A 20,740-nucleotide genomic window follows, 5' to 3' on the forward strand; every position below is an offset into this window, starting at 1 on the left:
TAATAATAATACATGTAGAATAGGATAACCATTAATAAATGCTGAAATACTTGTTTAACCAGTTGGTCCAGGCGGATGCATGCTTGGGTCCTGATGGGACCAGGCTCAAGCCTCATGTATGAAATGGGTTAATAAATGTGTATCACTTGTTGCTCGAACAATTGTACAAAATAATGCACTTGTACTGAGATGTTGATGCGTCTAATGCGCAAGCTCTGGCGCATCAACATCTCAATAGGCCTGCATTATTTTGTACAATTTCACTCCCAACAAGATACTCTTTTTATTAACCTATAAATGTTTTCTATTTTTTACGTTCATCATTTTCCATTCCCCCTTCACGTACATCATCAATCGTATCAATGTGATATAAAACTAATTTGGTATCAGATTTGCAAGGTACCATATTATTAAAAGCTTACACATTATTCAGTTTGAAACTAATTAAGATATTCATTGTTATGAAAGTTGCATCATTTGAATAGTGTAGTGTAGACAGTCAAAGATCATGCTATCAATTATCATATGTGATCGTTCACAGCGAATGAGCCGTAAATTCTTCCCCCGGTCAATTTTGTTTTATTTCGTGTTTAAAAATAAACATCATAAACTTAAAATGGTATATCATTTGACTTCAAACGATATCCAGAAGCGGGGTTATGGTTTGTTAAACTTTGCTCCTTCAACAAAATTATAGCTTTTTACGTTTTTACATGTGTCTCTTTTTCCACATTTTTGGCAATAAATATCAAACAGTGATAATTGGCGGTCATTTCAAATCATTCCCAAGTCAACGAGGTTTAAGAAAGTTCTCGCATTGTTAATTGTTGGTTATGCATACCTGTACAAAATACAATGCCTGGTAACCCACCACTTGAACAGGATTTAGCAAAAGCAAACAAAGACCAGAGCTATTAAAAGTTCTATAGCCATCTAAGGTAGAAGCTTATTATCCACTTCAACAATAGGATTATTGATTAGTTTTTGACTATCAAAATGAGACAGATGTCCGGCCAGCTTAAGTTACCGATGAATACGACCTTCATACACATTTTACACCGAATACAATTTAGGGAATTTACGGCTCATTTGTGCTGCCGGGTCACATATTTCCAGTGTACTGGCTTTTACATTAAGCCTGACTCTTACTGCATTTAATAACTTGTTTGAAATGATTTTTTTCTATATTTATTCATTATAATTTTACAGGAGTGCAACACCTCCTCCAGAAGAACCAGACCCAGTAGTGGAGACTGTGCTGACTAAGCGAGCCAATATCTATGAGAATGATGAGTTTGATGTGTTCACCAGAGATGACGTAGATACGTCAAGGATTCACAAAGGCAAAAAGTAAGATAACATGCAATGCCGTAATTGGGCAACATGCCTAACCCTAACCCAGCAGACCCCATGCTGACTAAGCACGGTTGTTTGATGGCATGTAAAACTGAGTAATTTTTAAGAAAAGTTGAACAATGATGGCACTATTTATCTAAAATCTTGTTCGCATATATACAAGGGGTTAACACTTGTAAAATGGTATTAGAACATCAGCAAACAGACTAACAAATGGCAAAAAATGTTTTATCATGCAATGTAAGGTAGAATTCATATTATTTGGATAATTTGAATTTAAAATATATGTAAATAGCACCCCTAATTTGCACAGAAATGCACAGTTTATAGAATTAAAATTACCACAAAAAGCAGAAAAAGATGAATAATTTGATATGGAAATGAATATCTATGTTAAAAATTGTTACAAAATATAATATGTGTAATACAGTTTATTTAGTGTGATAGCTGTTGGTATTATTCAGGTCTAGAATTGAACATTATAATGTTTTGTTAGAAATATTAATAAATGATCACATCAAACAACTGTGTTGAAGAAAGCCAACATCTGTGGGAATGATGAGTTCAATATGTTTTTACCAGAACTGATATAGGCACAGCAAGGATTCACAAAAATTAATATGAAAGGCAATACCCCAAGTTTTATTGATAGCTCTGTCAACAGCTCCAGTTGAGTTGTCAGTTTTGCCAGTTTCTCTTTGCTTTCTGTTGTAACTTCCTATGCATTAAGCAACTGGCGGAACTGCTGCACCCATTGCATATGCATGTGTACGATAACAAGCTCACACTACACTCACTGAAAAAGCAGCGATCCTTTTCTTGTAGTAAATAGTAGATTCAAGTAATAATACTGTAAACACTTGATAGTTAGCATATGTGTTTACTAACAAGCGCTTTTGAAAACATGAAATTGTACCATAGTCTGGCGCTTTACCAACTTAGTTAATGGGGTTGAGACACAAATTTGCAGGTTCACTTGTTCGTATACACTTTTGTGGATGGAGCTCTTCATGTTTGCTTGTTTTAAAAGCACTAGATAATAAGCACATATGCTAACTTAACTATCAAGCTTTTACGGTATTGGCACTATTTTGACCCATTTCACAGAGTGGAAACAGACACAGCATACAGTGTCCTTGCAGACAAATCTGATGTCCAAGCTGTCAAAGCCATGTATGACGAGTACAGCTACCAGTATGAAGATGAATATGATGATACATATGATCAGAATGATGTAGGAGCAGGGGATGCTGACTCAGCAGATGAACTCATGAGTAAAAGGTGAGTCACAGTGTCAGAACTTATGTACTAAGTACCAAAGCCATGTATTATGAGTATTAGTTACCAATATGAAGATGAGTATGATGATACATATGATCAGAATGACGTAGCAGCAGGAGATGCTGACTCAGCTGATGAACTCATGAGTAAAAGGTGAGTCACAGTGTCAGAACTTATACGTACTAAGTACCAAAGCCATGTATTATGCGTATTAGTTATCAATATGAAGATGAGTATGATGATACATATGATCAGAATGATGTAGGAGCAGGGGATGCTGACTCAGCTGACGAACTCATGAGTAAAAGGTGAGTCACAGTGTCAGAACTTATGTACTAAGTACCAAAGCCATGTATTATGAGTATTAGTTACCAATATGATGATGAGTACGATGATACATATGATCAGAATGACGTAGGAGCAGGGGATGCTGACTCAGCTGATGAACTCATGAGTAAAAGGTGAGTCACAGTGTCAGAACTTATGTACTAAGTACCAAAGCCATGTATTATGAGTATAGTTACCAATATGAAGATGAGTATGATGATACATATGATCAGAATGATGTAGGAGCAGGGGATGCTGACTCAGCTGATGAACTCATGAGTAAAAGGTGAGTCACCGTGTCAGAACTTATATGTACTAAGTACCAAAGCCATGTATTATAAGTATTAGTTATCAATATGATGATGAGTATGATGATATATATGATCAGAATGATGTAGGAGCAGGGGATGCTGACTCAGCTGACGAACTCATGAGTAAAAGGTGAGTCACAGTGTCATGAATATAAAGATGAGTATGATGATACATATGATCAGAATGATGTAGGAGCAGGGGATGCTGACTCAGCAGATGAACTCATGAGTAAAAGGTGAGTCACAGTGTCATGAATATAAAGATGAGTATGATGATACATATGATCAGAATGATGTAGGAGCAGGGGATGCTGACTCAGCTGATGAACTCATGAGTAAAAGGTGAGTCACAGTGTCATGAATATAAAGATGAGTATGATGATATATATGATCAGAATGATTTAGGAGCAGGGATGCTGACTCAGCTGACGAACTCATGAGTAAAAGGTGAGTCACAGTGTCATGAATATAAAGATGAGTATGATGATACATATGATCAGAATGATGTAGGAGCAGGGGATGCTGACTCAGCTGATGAACTCATGAGTAAAAGGTGAGTCACAGTGTCATGAATATAAAGATGAGTATGATGATACATATGATCAGAATGATGTAGGAGCAGGAGATGCTGACTCAGCTGATGAACTTATGAGTAAAAGGTGAGTCACAGTGTCAGAACTTATGTACTAAGTACCAAAGCCATGTATGATGAGTACAGTTACCAATATGAAGATGAGTATGATGATACATATGATCAGAATGATGTTGGAGCAGGGGATGCTGACTCAGCTGATGAACTCATGAGTAAAAGGTAGTTCGCAACACAAACTTAAATAACGGGCAAAACAGACACATCATTTATCGGTATGACATTTTCGTATTAGTGCTGCCCTATCTAAGTTTGCACTGAAGTGCCATCTCAGTTTTGGTGCGCCGATGTGGATCATGTGTAATTTTTATTTATTCTGGATAAATAATGGGGTATTAATTACAATTACAAGCATAAGAGTTTAGACAAGAAGTACAAGAAGCTGTGTAATTAATATTATGACAAACATGCAACTATTTAAGCTACAGGAGCCTTTTATTTTTTTTAGTGCAACGTTGCACTAGCTTTTTGTATACACTTCATCCCATACCGTTGTGCAGAGCTACTACGGTATGGGTTCCTCGTACTAAGTAAAAGGTGAGTCACAGTGTCATGAATATAAAGATAAGTATGATGATACCTATGATCAGAATGATGTGGGGGCAGGGGATGCTGACTCAGCAGATGAACTGATGAGTAAAAGGTGAGTCACAGTGTCAGAACTTATGTACTAAATTGGCCTCCTTGAGTGACACACAAACAAGGCCAAGTCGGTATTCTTTGATTCTACCTTAATGACAGTCAAAACAAAAAATGATTGTCTCTTTTATTCAAATACTGGCTAATTTAAATACTGGCTACAGCCATCTTTAAAAAGTAAGTTGCCCCAGTAGTGAGAGAAAGCCGGTATTTGCAAGCCCATTGTGTGCACATACCAATGGAGCAGTTATTTGGTAGTATGAAATCATAAGCATTTAGATAATAGTGTTTTAATTAGTTTTACTAAACCATTTTACATATATTTTGTTACAGCTTGTTTGGTAGACCTTTTACAACTCCTAGGGTACTGGAAAAAGGTGGGACTGACTCACAAGAAGGAGAGCAGGAGGAGGAAGAAGAATCAGAAGAAGTAAGTTGTTCCCCAACCCTCTTACTATTTTATGTCATCTTGTAATGATATCGTCGGCTGTATTCCATAGTGGCGTATAGTGATTTTTGGTCATTTTTTTGAAAACTGGCACAAATGTATTTAAAGATGTTCTTGTCTCATCAGTCATAATTAGCTAATTAATTAGTAATTAATTAATTAAATGCGGCGTATAGTTACAAAGTGACATTTTTAGTATTCCATAGTGGCGTATCAACCATACGCCACTTTGTATACACAATTTATAATTAAGAAATATCGGCAAAAATGAAAAACATTGTATGTCATAGTGGCGTACACGTATCGGACCTATACGCCACTATGGAATACAAACAACGAAAAGTAACGCCAAAGGGATTACACGGCGACCGAGGTGGCGTAAGGTTAACGTTAGGTTAGGGTATTGCGTTTTGTTTGTTTTCCATAGTGACGTATAGTGTTGTGCTTCTTATTTTCAGTTTGCCAGCAATAGTATGTATTTATTTCTTTTGAAAAATATATAACAATAAAATCTATTTAGTTTACTACAGAAATTTCACATCATTTACAAAATATAATGAATGTCTGATTTACACAACTCGATTTTAAATTGGCATTTCTTCAAACTTGATTTTCTCGAAAAGTTATTTATTCGCGGCGCCCCACTATACACCACTATGGAATACAGACGACGATATGTTCATTGTTGTGAAGGTTTTGCATAAATTTGCTCAAAATTTGAGATCATTTCCCAAAGAGGAAGACAATTCTGCTGAGCAGCTATGTACATAACAAGCAGTTGGTTTTGATGTATCTGTGCATGGGCACTGTCTTAGTATCAACTTTTAGTGGTATACCAGACAAAACTTTATTTCCAAGGTTGGCAAAATTAGAAGAGGCAAAGGCTTGGCCCTTCTACACGCTTGTTGACTAATAGGTCAGCCGTCTTGTTGATTGTTGATCAGCCAATCAGTGTAATTGTTTATCACTTCTGCGCTAATGCATGTATACGTGCGACACACGGCACATAACTCTGAATAAATATTAGAAAATTTCTAAAAAGTAAGATTATGTAACCTGAATGGGTCCAGCAGGCTGTGCTTGGACCTGGAAAAAATCCCATCCAAGAAATAGAATTATCATCATAGATCGCCATTGTGCGAAACCCAGCTCCATCGGCTCACTTTTCATTCATAAATTACATACAATTACAATAATCGCTGCAACATGATACACAGTACACCTCATCGCTATTTCATGCACATATATTTGATCAGCGATACGAGGGGAACTGTGGAAGAGGTTGACTTGCGATTTTTTTTTCGGATCGTGCAAATATTATGTTACAATAAAAATGTCAACAAAACAGGGTCAATTCCTGGTGACATCGCTGAAAACACGTTTTTTGCGGTAGTTGTATATTTCAACCGAGCAAATATAACAAAATAACCAAATAATTAGATGATTAAAGTAGTGCATGTTATTAGGTAGTAATTGTAGTTCTTTATGAGAAAGTCGGCCGATCGCGGCAAGTCGTCCTTTACCCAGTAATTTGACTCGACTGTGGTAAGTTTTGGGTGCAATTCAGCATACTTTAATATTTATCGTTTATGCCAGTACTGAAAATACATTTCCGGTGTTTCTGAAGTTTCGTACATAAGTACAATTTGGACCTACAAAAATCAATTTGGGACCCGCAAATTTCAACTAAATGGGATCTGAATGGGTCCAGCATAAAAAAGTGGACCCGGTTATTTGAGAGCAAACTGTGAACCCTGATGCCCAAATATTTTCTGCTTAGTGATTACTGATAAATACCAAATTTATATAAACATTGCAGGAAGACAAAGACATGTTTGAGAGACCACCACAGCACAATCAAGCACACCGACACCAACAGGGCCGCAAGCAACAAGTCAACCAGCAAGCCAAGCAAAAAGCCAGACAGGACGCAATCAAAGGTCAACAAAAGGGTAAAGGTCAAAGTCAGGACACTCAAAAAGAGAGGAGATATAAAGATAAGAATAAATCAAGTAGAGCTAATCACAACAGGAAAGCTATGGCAGATAAGAAGAGAAGTAGGGCAATGGGACCACTAGGGTAAAGGTTATCAAGAGGTCATCAAGGGGTCAACTTAAATGCATAGTGATTACAACCAAAAACTGTTACAATACATATCAAAATTATACTCTTCAAGAAAGCAAGCATGGAAAACATATACTGAAAATAATGATGTTATATATATTTTTTTCCCATCTTGGCAAGCCAGTGACAATAGCACATTGAGGCAGCTGTTTTGTGTACACACTTATGCAACGGCTTTTTAATATGTGTGTGTGTATAGACAAATCCGACAAGCTATATTCCTACACCTCACTGGCGGTCATAGCTGGGAGCCATCCATCCATTTTACACGATGCCAGTATCATAGGCGTGCAGCGTTTACCGCTCCCGTGATGCAGCGCAAGTGCTACACGCTCCGATGCGCTCGCGATAGTGGGCGTCTTGGATCGCAATCCAAACGAACTAAGCTAGTTTGGGGCGTATGGCCCCCAGCTATGGCCGACTTAATCCTGACCATCACTTAGCTCGTCGGATTCATCTATAACAGTGCTTGAGCGAAATCTTGTGATTTGAAGTCACACTCAATGAAATGCGCACTGATATCACTGACTCGCCGAGATGAAAAAATACAACAGTCATAATATTGCCATAAGTGTTTGCATGCATCTTCTGTATTCCGAGCTAATTTAATCTTTCTATATTGTATTTTATGGTCATCATATTTAACAAAAACAAAAGTATAGTGGAAGAATTTGTTCATATTTCCTTCTCTAATGTATCAAGGTGCAGGGTTGGGTTGATCCATCTTGAAAAACTTCATGGAATTAGCCTATCACAAAGATCTTCTGTGGAAGGATTATATAGCCTTATTCCATTTGCTGCTTAATTCCTCATTGGAGTCTTTACTCTAGTCTAACTCATGAATATCTTACTCCAAGGACACACCTAAAGTCTTACCAATGGCACAGCCAGCACCATTCCAAGGTGGCGGCATTGGGCTAATACATCACCTTTGGAAGACATGACCTTAATCTCCCACACAGGGGGCGTAGATTTTAAATGGAGTGACCCATTCAGGTTACTCCATTTGAAATTCACACTACCTGTGTAGGAGATTAAAGCTTTGTCTACCATAGGAGAGTGTATGGATTTCAACTGGATTAGCCCAAGAAAAAGGCATATAAAATCCTAATATTTGAGTGCTTTAATTGAATTAATCAAGGAGATACCCAAAGAGTACCAGCTCAAAATTGTCCTGTGTGTAACACTATACTTTGATCAGTTCGGCGGGCCTTATAACATTGTGGATTAATATCAAAATGTTATTCCAAGAATTGTCTTGTGACACCTCGCCAGAAGCATCACAAATTATTAATTCAAGTCCTATATTTTGTCTACTTTCTTTAACACACAAAATATACGTAGACCAGAAAGGTCAACTAATAGCACTCTTAACATGGGTCTACTTTTCGGCGTAGTGGTAAAAGCCTTAAATATTCCACCTATTACGGGCTTAGGATGCATTTTTGGCACATGTTACATGCTGAATTCAAACTACAAAGCACTTTGAATCTAAGTTTACATGGTGCATAGGGATATTATCCGGAGCTACACTATTTGCCCTTCCTGTGAGACTTGCAAACTTGGCAGAGTCAAGACTGGTTCTACTTCATTGGAATAAAGTATTCTGTAATTGAATTGACTTGCATCTTTGCAGATATTTGGGGGAAAATTTGCAATTTATTTTTCAGAATATAAGATACTTGTCTTTTACATTCTTCATGGGACAATATATGACACGATCTGGTCCATGGGGGCCAAAGGAGGCATTTTTGAAAATTGAGTTACTGTAATTATTACATTATACATACAATACGCTATCATTTACTGAAAACACCAAAGGTCTAGCATACTTGGTTCTTAAATTATGAAATTTTTTGATGTCTGTTTTCTTATGTATTTTATTGTTTTTTACTCCATATTTTTTTCCTTTATCTCAGTTTCAAATTTGCCGCCTTTGAGCCCATGGACCAGATCGTGTCACAATAAGTTTTGGGGCAGATACCATTAATCCAATAATCCTGAAATTATAAGACTTTATAAACTCTATCATCTTATTGTATAATTATTATACAAATAAAATGTTCTTGATATTTGGTAAGTAAATTCTGTTGGAGTATATAATTCTGTGTTGTGTAATTTACACTATTTATGAATATTAATGATATTATAATTGAGTCAAGTGCCAGCAATCCGTTATTATAATACACCAGTACATATATCGACTTCAAGTTGAACTTTGTTAGTCAAGTAATGGTCTTATTTCTATTATATATATGCATGCCCTGTAAATTATTGAAACTGGAGATAGTTTTGGTTTCCTTTGCTTACTTAGGGACCGTTCACAAACACTTGTAAGGGGGGGGGCATGATGCAAAAAAATGTTATCGCGAACATTTTTCGGGGCTCCCCCTTTACAGACCTCGAAAATTTCAGGGCCCCCTTTTTGACATGAAACTTATGGGTCAACCCCATAGAAAAGCATATAAACTCAATTTTTCCAGGAAAATTTGTGGTCATTTTTTTCAGGGCCCCCCTTTTTGCATCAGGCCCCCCTTACAAGTGTTTGTGAACGGTCCCTTACAAGGATAAATATCTAAATTGAGACTCAGAAACAGAAAGGATGGGGTTTTACCATTAGTACATGTATCCTTTTTAAATCGTCAAATTAATTATGTTGTTCAGGAAGTACAGTGATTTCCCAAAGATGTATCCTTTATAAATCATCAAATTTACTTAAGGGATCTAAAATGAGCGTTTATTATGCGTTTCTACAGTATTTTTGTGGGACATGAGAGCACCTCAGACCTATCGAATTGCATTCTGAATACTGAAGCATGTCTTTCTGATATCAAATAATTTTCATTTTTGAAAATCACAATATAATACAAATTTTATGACAAATTATAAAAATTTGATATTTTTCAAATTTTTGATATATAACAGTCCTCGAAGTAAATTATATAAATCTAATGACATATTCTTAAAGTGTATGTAGCAGGGAGGAAAAGCCGACGGTCAAGATAAAAATATTGGACCTGCCTGTCGTCTATCATAGGTAGAGGATAGGCAAAATAAAAATTCCTATCGTTTATTCTCATTCTTAGTCAGTTAAATATTATTTTAATAACTGTAAACATTTTTTTTAAAGCAAAAACTAAGTTACCGTCATAAAAACTCCCCTCATTATAAAATGAACGAAACTTGTTTACAACTTTAAGTATTCTGTTGCGCGTACTGCTATCGCGTTCGCGTATTCCGCACTAGTCTACGCATCCAGCGTGATACATACGCGCATCTCTACACGCGTGTTACGGATTATCAAGGCGCATGATGGCGTGGGGTCGTCTACGGCCTGATAGACGGCACCCAAAATCATGCGATTGTCCAATCAGAAATGTGTCTACGAACTAGACCACTCCCACTGACTAAGAATGTCCCACAATAAATACTGTCCAAACGTTCATACCCCAGCCCTTAAGTAAATTACCAGGAAATGTGCTGGGGATAGAGCCTTTTCAGTGACTGCTCCAAAGTTTTGGAATGGCTTACCATCTACGATCAAGAATGCCATCAGCCTGGACTCATTTAAGTCATTGATCAAAACTCACTTATTTCCTTAATTTATTGCTGCCATTGCTTTCTGTATTTTTGTTTAAATTTTGGGGTTTTTCTTTTCTCTTGCGCCTTGAATCCCTAGGCAAAGGCGCATAATACTTGTTGTTATGCTATGTTGTTTAGGAAGTACAGTAATTTCCCACAGATTCATTTTGTCCATGGATGATTAACTGGTGCACATACATGTATACACACTGACAATGATAGTTACAGTGGCATAGCCAGAGGAGCAGAGTGTCCCCACAGAAATTTTTTAGGGACAAAATGGGGACGGTAAAAAGCAAAATGTCATTATAATGACCAAAAATGGGACAAAACATTTACAAATGGGGATGAAAATCTGGCTTTGCCCCCTAAATGGGGACAAAAATCTGGCCTTGCCCACTAAATGGGGACAAAAATTTGGTTTTGCCCCTCACAGCAAAATCCTGGCTACGCCCCTGGTTAGCTGGTCATTATATGTGTGCCACTTAAACTCTATACATTGCGTTTCTGAGTTTCAAGTTGGATATTAAGTAAGCAAAGGAACCCAAACTATATAGCTCTGTTACAAATCTTCCAGAGACACCTTACATTAATACTGTAAAGATTGGCTTAATGGTGCATACAGGCTCCCTTGACATAACTGGAATTTTAAGCACAAATTCAAAGTGTAAAAATCACACCACCAAATAAGGTCACAGACTTGTAATTCTTGTGGGATTTTCAGATGAGGGAGCTATTTATTCATACATCAAATTTACCTTAAGGTGGTACTACACCCCTTGATACATTTGTGACTATTTTTCCATTTTTCTCCAAAAATAATAACACACTGGTAACAAAAGTTATGTATATTATAGGGCAAGGAATCCAGTTATGTTATTTATGATAAGAAAAGAGGTACCGCTAGAATGTACCTCATTTCTTAACATATATAATAGGGATAACCATCAAAATTTCATGTTGACCCTATTGCTACAAAAGATTGTTTTCTGAGTAGAACTAATCAACAGAAGTATTTTGGTGGTTAAATGGTCAAAATCGGTCAAAAACTTTTCGAATTATGAATTATCAAAGTTTCCCATTCTGACCGGTCATTGGAGCGAAATAAAATGACAAGGTCCAAAAATAGCAGTTGGGAGCAAAATTGGCATAAGCATATATTTACCTTTATATATTTCTTTATTTTAACATATTTGCAAACATGAAACAAGCATATTGTGAAAGTATCAAAGGGTTTCTTATGAAATGGCACTTAACTAGTCACTGGCATAACTTATTTTTTCAAACCAAGGCATTGAAATCATGCATTTAGAGGACATTTGCCAAAAATCATCCAAGATAGCCGATATGGCACAAAATCAAAATTGCACTAAGTAGGTGAACTTTTTTTTCACAACCAAGAATTTCAATGTTATTAGGTTTAATATGACCAATTAGTAGGTGTATGTAAACAAAATCTTAAGTTTTGAAGGTCATTGACTCATTCACAACAATAGAGATTATCCTCATCATGCTCATGTGTATTCCTGTAGTATTCCTCATTCAAACCAAAGTAGCACTCAATACATTATGAGTATCTTTGTTCAAACCAATTCAATGCTTGACCTCGGAGTTACCTGCATGACTATCGCGGGCTATTTTGAAACAGTTATGGTTGCACATTCAGGTACTTCTTTTGAAAGTCCTAAACAAGGTATAGCCAGCAGCAAGTTGTAGATGTTATAGGCCTAAATATAAGAAAACGTTTAGGGTTAAGATCAGGTGAACAATACATCGAATGAGCACGAAACTTCACATTTATGTTCAGAAAGGTGTCTTCTTAACATGATTTGAAAGGAATATAAAAATTCCAAAGGGAAGCTGGTGATTTAATTTGTAACCCGAGATCTACTTGTTCAATTTTTTAACCTTTTTACAGAGGGTATAATAGAGGTATTACTGGCAACTCTGCCAAATTACAGCTCAGTAGGCCACGTTTTTCACCTGATCTTACTGATTTGAATATTTTGTGCCATTCTTGAGCAGTGCTAAACTCAGCCACTGGCAATTAAGCGCACTGTGGCGATGGACCAATTTTGACTCGCACTTACAGAAAAACAAAATAAGTTATGTTGCTGTAATTTGCAAGATAGTTACAAAATATAATTGGCAGTAACTTCCCCAAATTTTACAGAAAAATATTGAAAAATAAAAGAATGAGATCAATTTAAAAATGTATGTGCAAGCAGTGCACAGTTGAGCTCCCTGCATGTCTATGGGAGTGTTCTAATCAAGTTGATGGTTCATTGGTCATCCCTATATATAATGAACCACTTGTCTTGAATCACTGAAATTTCAGTGAAGTAATTGAATTCCTTTTGTTACCAGTGTGTGGTTATTTTTTGAGAAAAATGCAAAATTAGTCATAATTTATCAGGGGGTGTAGTACCACCTTAAGGCAAAGGAGATCATGTGCACCATTAGGTGAATCTTTACTGTATACAATACTATATGGATGGACACATTTTACACATACTAATATTTCTAATAATATTGTCTTCTTTATTGATTGTAAAATCTGATAACTATGCAAACTAATAAATCATTAGAAATGAAATGGACTGTCTCTGGAAACTTGTATTATTATGTTATGCTCACATTAAAATAATAGTGAAATTGAGAGATGGCAAAAACAAGGAACAGAAACCTATGGGAAAAACCAAGAAAATGGACATCTGTGACCGTACACGACAAATGAGCCGTAAATTCCTCCCCCGGTCAATTTTGTTTTATTTTGTGTTTAGAAAATATATATCATTCGACTTCCAACGATATCCAGAAGCGGGGTTATGGTTTGTTGAACTTAGCTCCTTCAACAAAATGGTACCTTTTTTGTTTCTACATGTGTCTCTTTTTCCACATTGCTGGTAATAAATATCAAACAGTTGTAATTGGCGGTCATTTCAAATCATCCCCAAGTCAACGAGGTTCAGGAATGTCCTCTCATTGTTAATTGTTGGTTATACATACATACACAAAATACAATGATTTTATGTTTATGTAACCCACCACTTGAACAGGATTTAGTTACAGCAAACAAAGATCAGACTAGCTTTTAAGAATTCTATAGACATCTAAGGTAGAAGCTTATTATCCTCTTCAACTTGAGGTACCGATGAATACGACCTTCATGCACATTTTACACTGAACTCAATACAATTTAGGACATTTACGGCTCATTCGTGCTGTACGGTCACATTTATAAAAAGTTTGTAACCAAGTATCTGAGCAGTGTTTTTACTTCCGAGTCACATGTAATTACTTGGAGAGGGGTCTGACTCTGAAGGCAGACCTACCAACTGTCCCTCATTTTGAGGGACTATCCCACATTTGGGGTTTTCCAAAGTGAAAAAGAGGGACAGTCTGTACTCCTGCTCCTGCTTTCTGAAAATGTAAGTGATGGCAAATTTAAATGTAAGAACAGCAGAAAATGATGCAAATTTCACTTTAATTGCTAAAGCATTCTCTATTGTGATAAATTTAGACCTGCAAAACCTTCCCTGAATATTGAAAGTATTGCACATCTATGATCTTTTTACTTATAACTCAAGAACTATACACCAAACTAAACTTTTTCCAATATTGATCATGATCTACATAAAAAAGAAACAAAAAAAAAAGCGCAGTGATTTATAGTGCGCTACGCACAGGCACAACGCCTAGACGTTGATCCACAAGCCTCAGCACATTTTACAGGTTGTCGCTGACCACTAAGGCCCCACATCATGTATTTGGGGATGTTAACTATGTAATGCATGATACAACCTAGATGGTGCAAAATAGTCTTGATTTGAATTTTGAATTTGAGACCATTTTGGTTAAAAATTTTATGTTCCCCATGGAACAAAAAATGTCGCTTTTGCAAAAAAAAGGAAAGAAAGTGCAGTGATTTATTTTGCGTATTACTCGAGAATCTACGTTGTAAGTAGGCTAAACTTACCTTTTCTAAATCGTTTTGACCAGATGAATACTTTGGTGTGATTTTTAACCCCTGGGTATGAATCCTTTTGGAGCAAGGTGCATTTTTGTCACCAAATTTATTCTGGAATTTCAAGATCTTCAGCATTTCGATTCCAAGCCTTAATCACAAAGGTGTCACATTAATATGGACCAGTTCAACATCAATTTGATTCGGACACAGTTCAGACCTGTTGTAGGCTATTAGTATTATTCTGCCTAAAAAGCATTTAAAGTGAATTGTTACGAGGAGTAAGAGGGTGCTTGACCATTTGAAGCCCATGTGTTCCATATAATTGGCTTATCCAGCCTTTATTGACAGCAATAAGCGTGGCCCATTATTACTACCCACTCTATTCGCTGTCGAAGTTATGTAATAATCGGATTAATTACCACAGATGAATACAATTTTTATAGATCGCCCTGCACTACAAGCAGGTTGCGCTCATCACCTGTGTATGTCTACAATCATAGTGTGAATGCAATGCCGCTCTTTTCAAAGATACTAATCTTACATTAATGAATCTGACCTTATCAACACCATTTCTAGGCCCCCCTATCCTTGATAAACACGCGCCTTCAAAAACTCGATCTGTAAAAGTTCGTCCAAATACTTCGCACAACGTCCACAGCAGATAAATAATTATTTCTTCCCAGCACAAATAGGCCTAACGTGGAGTTGTAATAACGCCACCTAGTGCCGCTTTACCAAATATACTGAACTAATAATAGGCCTATAGTTCGTTGCTGAGCGACGGGCGATTGGTATTTCACCAATACGGTAGCTCGCTTTTCTCCGAACGCAAGAAAAGGAGTCCTATCTGATTGGCTAGAAACCGATCGCTCAGCGATTAGTACAAAATACTTATTCAATTACATTTAAATCAATATTCTACTATCACTAGTGGAAATTGTAAAATGAGAATTCTTTCAAAGCGATGAGAATTGGACAAAACTATGAGAATTGAAATTTTCTCATCCAAATGAATGAGAAATACTAATTCACCTGTCAACAACCTGTCACAGATGGTCGTTTGACACTGAAATTAATGTAAACGTCAATTTTCTCATAAGGAATTATTATGATTACTTTGTTTTGATGCAAAACACCTACATTGCGTTAATTATGTCCAAATAGGTGAATGTAAAATCTAAAGAAGCCATAACCAGTATCTTGAGACTTTGCTAATTTTAATTTATAAAATCACGGATTTCATTATAGATCATAATTTTTAAAAACAAATTTAAATCGATAAACTGCGCCGTCGTAGGTGTCATCCGAGATTTTAAAAAGGGATAAAGAACAAAATTTTAAAGGAAAAAAAATCGGCGACAATTGGACTCGAACTCTAGACCTCGTGATCGCAAGGCATTAACGAAACCACTACACTGCAGTAGGGCCGTTGTCAGTCGTGCAGAGTTATTTATAATAAGAATAACAGGTTGATAGCCGAACGGTCGACACAAACAGTGTTAAAAGAAATTAATGTAATTTTCTTTATTTAAATTGTGTCCACCGTGAGAAAAGTGCACGAATCAAAATTTCAAGTTTATTTTCTTAACCCTAAATACATTGCCAACACATATATTCGTAGTAAACCGATATAATTATGTCTATTTGAGACGTTTCAGTTCAGTTTTGTATTACGCCACGGGCCATACGTACATTGAATAACTTAATATACATTACAAATCGATTAAATGTTCATAGAGTTCCTCGTGTTGCAGCGTTAGAGGATCTGACTTGTAAACTATAGGCTTTATTATTGAGGGTCATGGGTTCGAATCTTCTGTAGTGCTATTTTTTTTAAATTATTGTTACTTTTCCTCTTCTCTTCTATAAGATATGTTTAAAAACCTTTTTTATCTCAACTTATTTATTCAATTTATACAACTGCATTATTGGTATATATTTATACCAAAGATCTATGAGTGGATTGGAAGGTGAGCGGGTCTTTTGGTGAATCTCAATTCTTTCTTTCTTTCTTTCTTTCTTTTTGTTTCTTTTTTTCTTCGCATTGCCAATTTACACTTCTTCTGTATTGCATAATTATTAAAATGTATTTATATGAAATATTAAATGAATAAATCTTGATTGATTGATTTTCTATTTCCATGTATCAATGCTTGGGTTTGAACATGTTCAATTTTTTTTAAATTTTTTTTATATATGTTATTATAGAAATGCAAAGGCCTAATAACTGCATATGCATATTTCGCAACCTCGGTTCAATAAAACCGTCCATATGAAGTTCGCCATAGGATATTTCATTTGTATAATTTCCAGCCTATTTTGAATCCCCTCCCCCCCCACCAACCAATGTTGGAGCCAAGATATACATGATATAGAACATTTTAAAAAATGCGGTGTTTGGTATACAACATTCAATAAGGGGGCAGGGGGGGTCATTGAACCGTGGATGTGTCACAGCAAATTTGCACTTGATTGTAGCTATATACACTACAGAACGTCAGGATGACGGTTGAAACTTAAATTTCCTCATTTAAAACAATGTGACATGTGGTTGCCCGGGGTGGTTGACACGCTAATTAGTTTTTCTCATTCATTTGGATGAGAAAATCTCAATTCTCATACTTTTGTCCAATTCTCATCGTTTTGAAAGAATTCTCATTGCAATTTTTCTACTAGTGTATTGACACAGAACAACATTTGCCAGCAACTGAGGAAGAGGTTTCAGAGATTATCTTCAAATCTCCCCCTACTTCGTGTGACCTCGATGCTTCTGCTGCCATATCGTGCAGTGGCACCAAGTTTACAAACTGTTCTCTCAAAGAAGGAACCTTTCCTGACAATTAAAAGTCGCTCATGTACGCCCGCTGATCAAGAAACAGAACCTGGACCAGAATGTCTTCAAATATTACAGGCCTGTATCTAATCTGACTTTCCTTGGAAAGACTATTAAACGTGTCGCATTAGCTAGGCTATCATCATTTCTTCACATTCATAATCTGAATGAAAAGTATCAATCAGCCTACCGCGCCTTCCATAGTACAGAAACTGCTTTGTTACGAGTGCAAAATGATTTTCTACGTGCAATGGACAAGACCAAAATTACGCTGCTTGTGCTCCTTGACCTTTTTACAGCATTTGATACTGTGGACCACAGAATACTTCTGTTGCGCATGAAAGAGAGACTTGATAGTACCGCACTCAACTGGTTTCAAAGTTAGGCCTACTTGTCTAACAGGAGCCAGTTAGTTTTTGTATTAATGATCAGACTTCGGACACTGCTGCATTGGATTACGGCCTACCGCAAGGTTCATGTGTTGGACCAGCATTATTTCCAATCTACACTCAGGCTGCCCTTAGGTGATGTTATATAGGCAAACATGAAACATAAGGTACCCAGTGGGCACAACTGACGTTGAAATCACGTTGAAATCAGGTTGAAATTTCGACGTCGAAATCAATTTCGACGTTGAAATCAGGTTGAAATCACGTTGTATTTGCAAATGGACCTCAACCTGATGGACTTCAACCTGATTTCAACCGATTTCAACCTAGAGGTTAGTTGAAATCAGGTTGAAATTTCAACGTTGTATCAACGTTGAAATTTCAACCCGATTTCAACTAACGTCTAGGTTGAAATCAGGTTGAAATCAGGTTAGGTTGAAACTTCGACGTTGTATCAACGTTGATTCAACGTCGAAATCCTAACCTGTGCCCACTGGGGTAGACTATCATTTCTATGCTGACGATAGCCAATCATATCTGTCTGTTGAGCCTACTCTAGCATGTCTAGAAGCTGTTGATGCAGGCCTTGCCAAACCTGAGAACTGCATTGGTGATGTTCGCGGGTACCGGGTGGAAAGGAAGTAATTGCTTGAAGTTGAATGACTCTAAAATTTATTATCATTGGCTCAAGACAAAAATTGGAGAAAGTCAACACATTCTGCACATTAGGGTCGGATCTTATTATATTGAACCATCCACTGACATCAGAAATCTGGGTGTTATGTTTGACACTTCATCAACTATGGCAAGGTATCTGGGTGTTATGTTTGACACTTCATTAACTATGGCGAATCAGATCACGTCCATGGCCAAAGCTGCTTGTTTATTCACTGCGCAACATTACCCTGTATATTAGAAGTGTACGCAAATATTTGACCAGAGACGCAGCAGAAACTGCCTATAGCCTATGATGTATTCACTATACGACGTTCTATGTCGGGAATCATTATTATTTATTTAAATGATTTGTTTTACTAAGTTTTATCTTGATTAGGCCTACGCCGGGCACCAACAGTATACGGACGAGTCTCATTGAACTTTGAGCTGTGCTAAATATAGTAGGCATAACTTGTCAAAATGGAGGAGCCATCAAAGTTGAAAACTTTGCTCCAACAAAATGAAAATGTATTCAAATATTTGCCGGGCTCAGTGGTGTATCTGGTGATTGGTTTCTTCTTTGTCAAGATATGTCAACTTATTTGTGAAAGATGGCGCGCGGAAAAGGCACTTGCTTCATTTCCGTGTGTCGATAGGCACTGGCTACTTGGCCACCTAAATCTGGTAAGACTGCATGGGATCGGTAAACTTACAAGTACTACTCGGGCCATGTTATATATTTTTTCTGGGATTATACCATCGAAAATCTCACTTCATCATATCTGAACTGACAATCCATTACATATAAACTAACTCTTGTCAGGCATGTCAGGGGGTGACACTAAATTCACGGTTTTTGTATTAGCAACGCAAACCTGTGCCAAATTTTGTTGGCTCTTAAAGGGGCATTTCGTGATCCACAGCCTCATCCCCCACTTTTCCCAAAAAAGTTGAGATTTTTACACCACTGGATACCTCTGGCTACATAATGTTTATGTACCAAATATTTCTTGCAGATTAATTCGTTTAGCAAAAATATCGCCAAATTTGAATTTCGTTCTGGTGCACCAGAACGAAATTACAACACATTGTCTATGGAGCAGTGTAATACACATAATCATGCATAACTCGCAAACGCAAAATCGGAATCAACTGAAATTTTGGAAATGAGCTTCTTTCGTGGATATCTACTGAAAAATGTTATAAAAAGAGGATGCTAGGATCACGAAATCCTCCTTTAACAAAGTCAGGCAAGGACTGGTATATATCAGTTATGATTATTCACATGAACTTTTCCTCGGCCCATGTGAGCTCATGTGATTGAGGCACAGTGTCATCGCCCCGATATCTTCATGGCAGAAAATGCCATGGTAGGTTGAATCCACAGCCACGTATGGCCATTGTGTTTCCAACAGTTTAATAGTTTTTAAACGCATGGGCTGAAAGATCCGACTATTTATTAAGGCTAATGGCATTAGCTTGTGACTGACCTCTGTACGTTCAGCGAGCATACATACGCCATTTTAGACTGCCTTTTAGATAGTCTCCTACACAGCCAGTTTGTGTCAGTCGGTCTGACACTTGTCGATCCTGTATGTTCGTGATAGCCAATATACAGTCTGGCCCGAGACTACCTCCACGAGGGTCTACGCTGCGCTATTTAAAATCTGAATTTTTGGTCACTTTTTCAGCTCAAGACGCACGCTAGTTTCTCAAGTCGCTAGCTAACGACGATGATGTCTGTTGAACATATATGTTCAAGTGCAAGGAACCAGATCTGGTTTCTTTATACGAAATCATTTACGGGAGATATTCATCATTTTGTACCCCGGTATCCAAAGATTTATCGTCTGAATATCAATCGTGCATAGCACATTTACGTGTATCGATCCCGTGTATTTATTTCAGTGTCTCTGGCTGTACTAATGTAATTATTAACCGGGCGATGTCGGTGTGTGAGGTCACCACATAAAGATGTAAGTTTAGGGAATCGAACATGCTGACACCTGCTGAAGAGATTACAAACGCCCTCTAGCATGGACAGACCGGACGGAAGTGGGTCAACTACTATGATCCAATCAGACGGCAGTGATTTGTTTTTCCAAAAAAGTCTTCTAATAATTATGATAAATTCTTTTTGCTATAGCAATGTCGAAATTAGGACTTTGCTGTCA

General features: G+C 36.9%; 1 protein-coding gene across 1 annotated transcript in view; it reads left to right on the forward strand.

Annotated features, from left to right (window-relative positions):
* LOC140169482 (activating signal cointegrator 1 complex subunit 2-like) overlaps positions 1-9,371 on the forward strand; it is a 34,882-nt gene extending 25,511 nt beyond the window's left edge. The window contains exons 14-20 of the mRNA XM_072192744.1: positions 1,210-1,350; positions 2,464-2,637; positions 2,853-2,945; positions 3,158-3,250; positions 3,946-4,086; positions 4,897-4,993; positions 6,831-9,371. Of these exons, the coding sequence (XP_072048845.1) occupies positions 1,210-1,350; positions 2,464-2,637; positions 2,853-2,945; positions 3,158-3,250; positions 3,946-4,086; positions 4,897-4,993; positions 6,831-7,094 (1,003 nt within the window). The 3' untranslated portion in view covers positions 7,095-9,371. The remainder of the gene's footprint in view (positions 1-1,209; positions 1,351-2,463; positions 2,638-2,852; positions 2,946-3,157; positions 3,251-3,945; positions 4,087-4,896; positions 4,994-6,830) is intronic.
* Positions 9,372-20,740: the final 11,369 nt, after the last annotated feature.

Source organism: Amphiura filiformis, chromosome 14 (genome assembly GCF_039555335.1).
Source record: "Amphiura filiformis chromosome 14, Afil_fr2py, whole genome shotgun sequence".
Lineage (NCBI taxonomy): Eukaryota > Metazoa > Echinodermata > Ophiuroidea > Amphilepidida > Amphiuridae > Amphiura > Amphiura filiformis.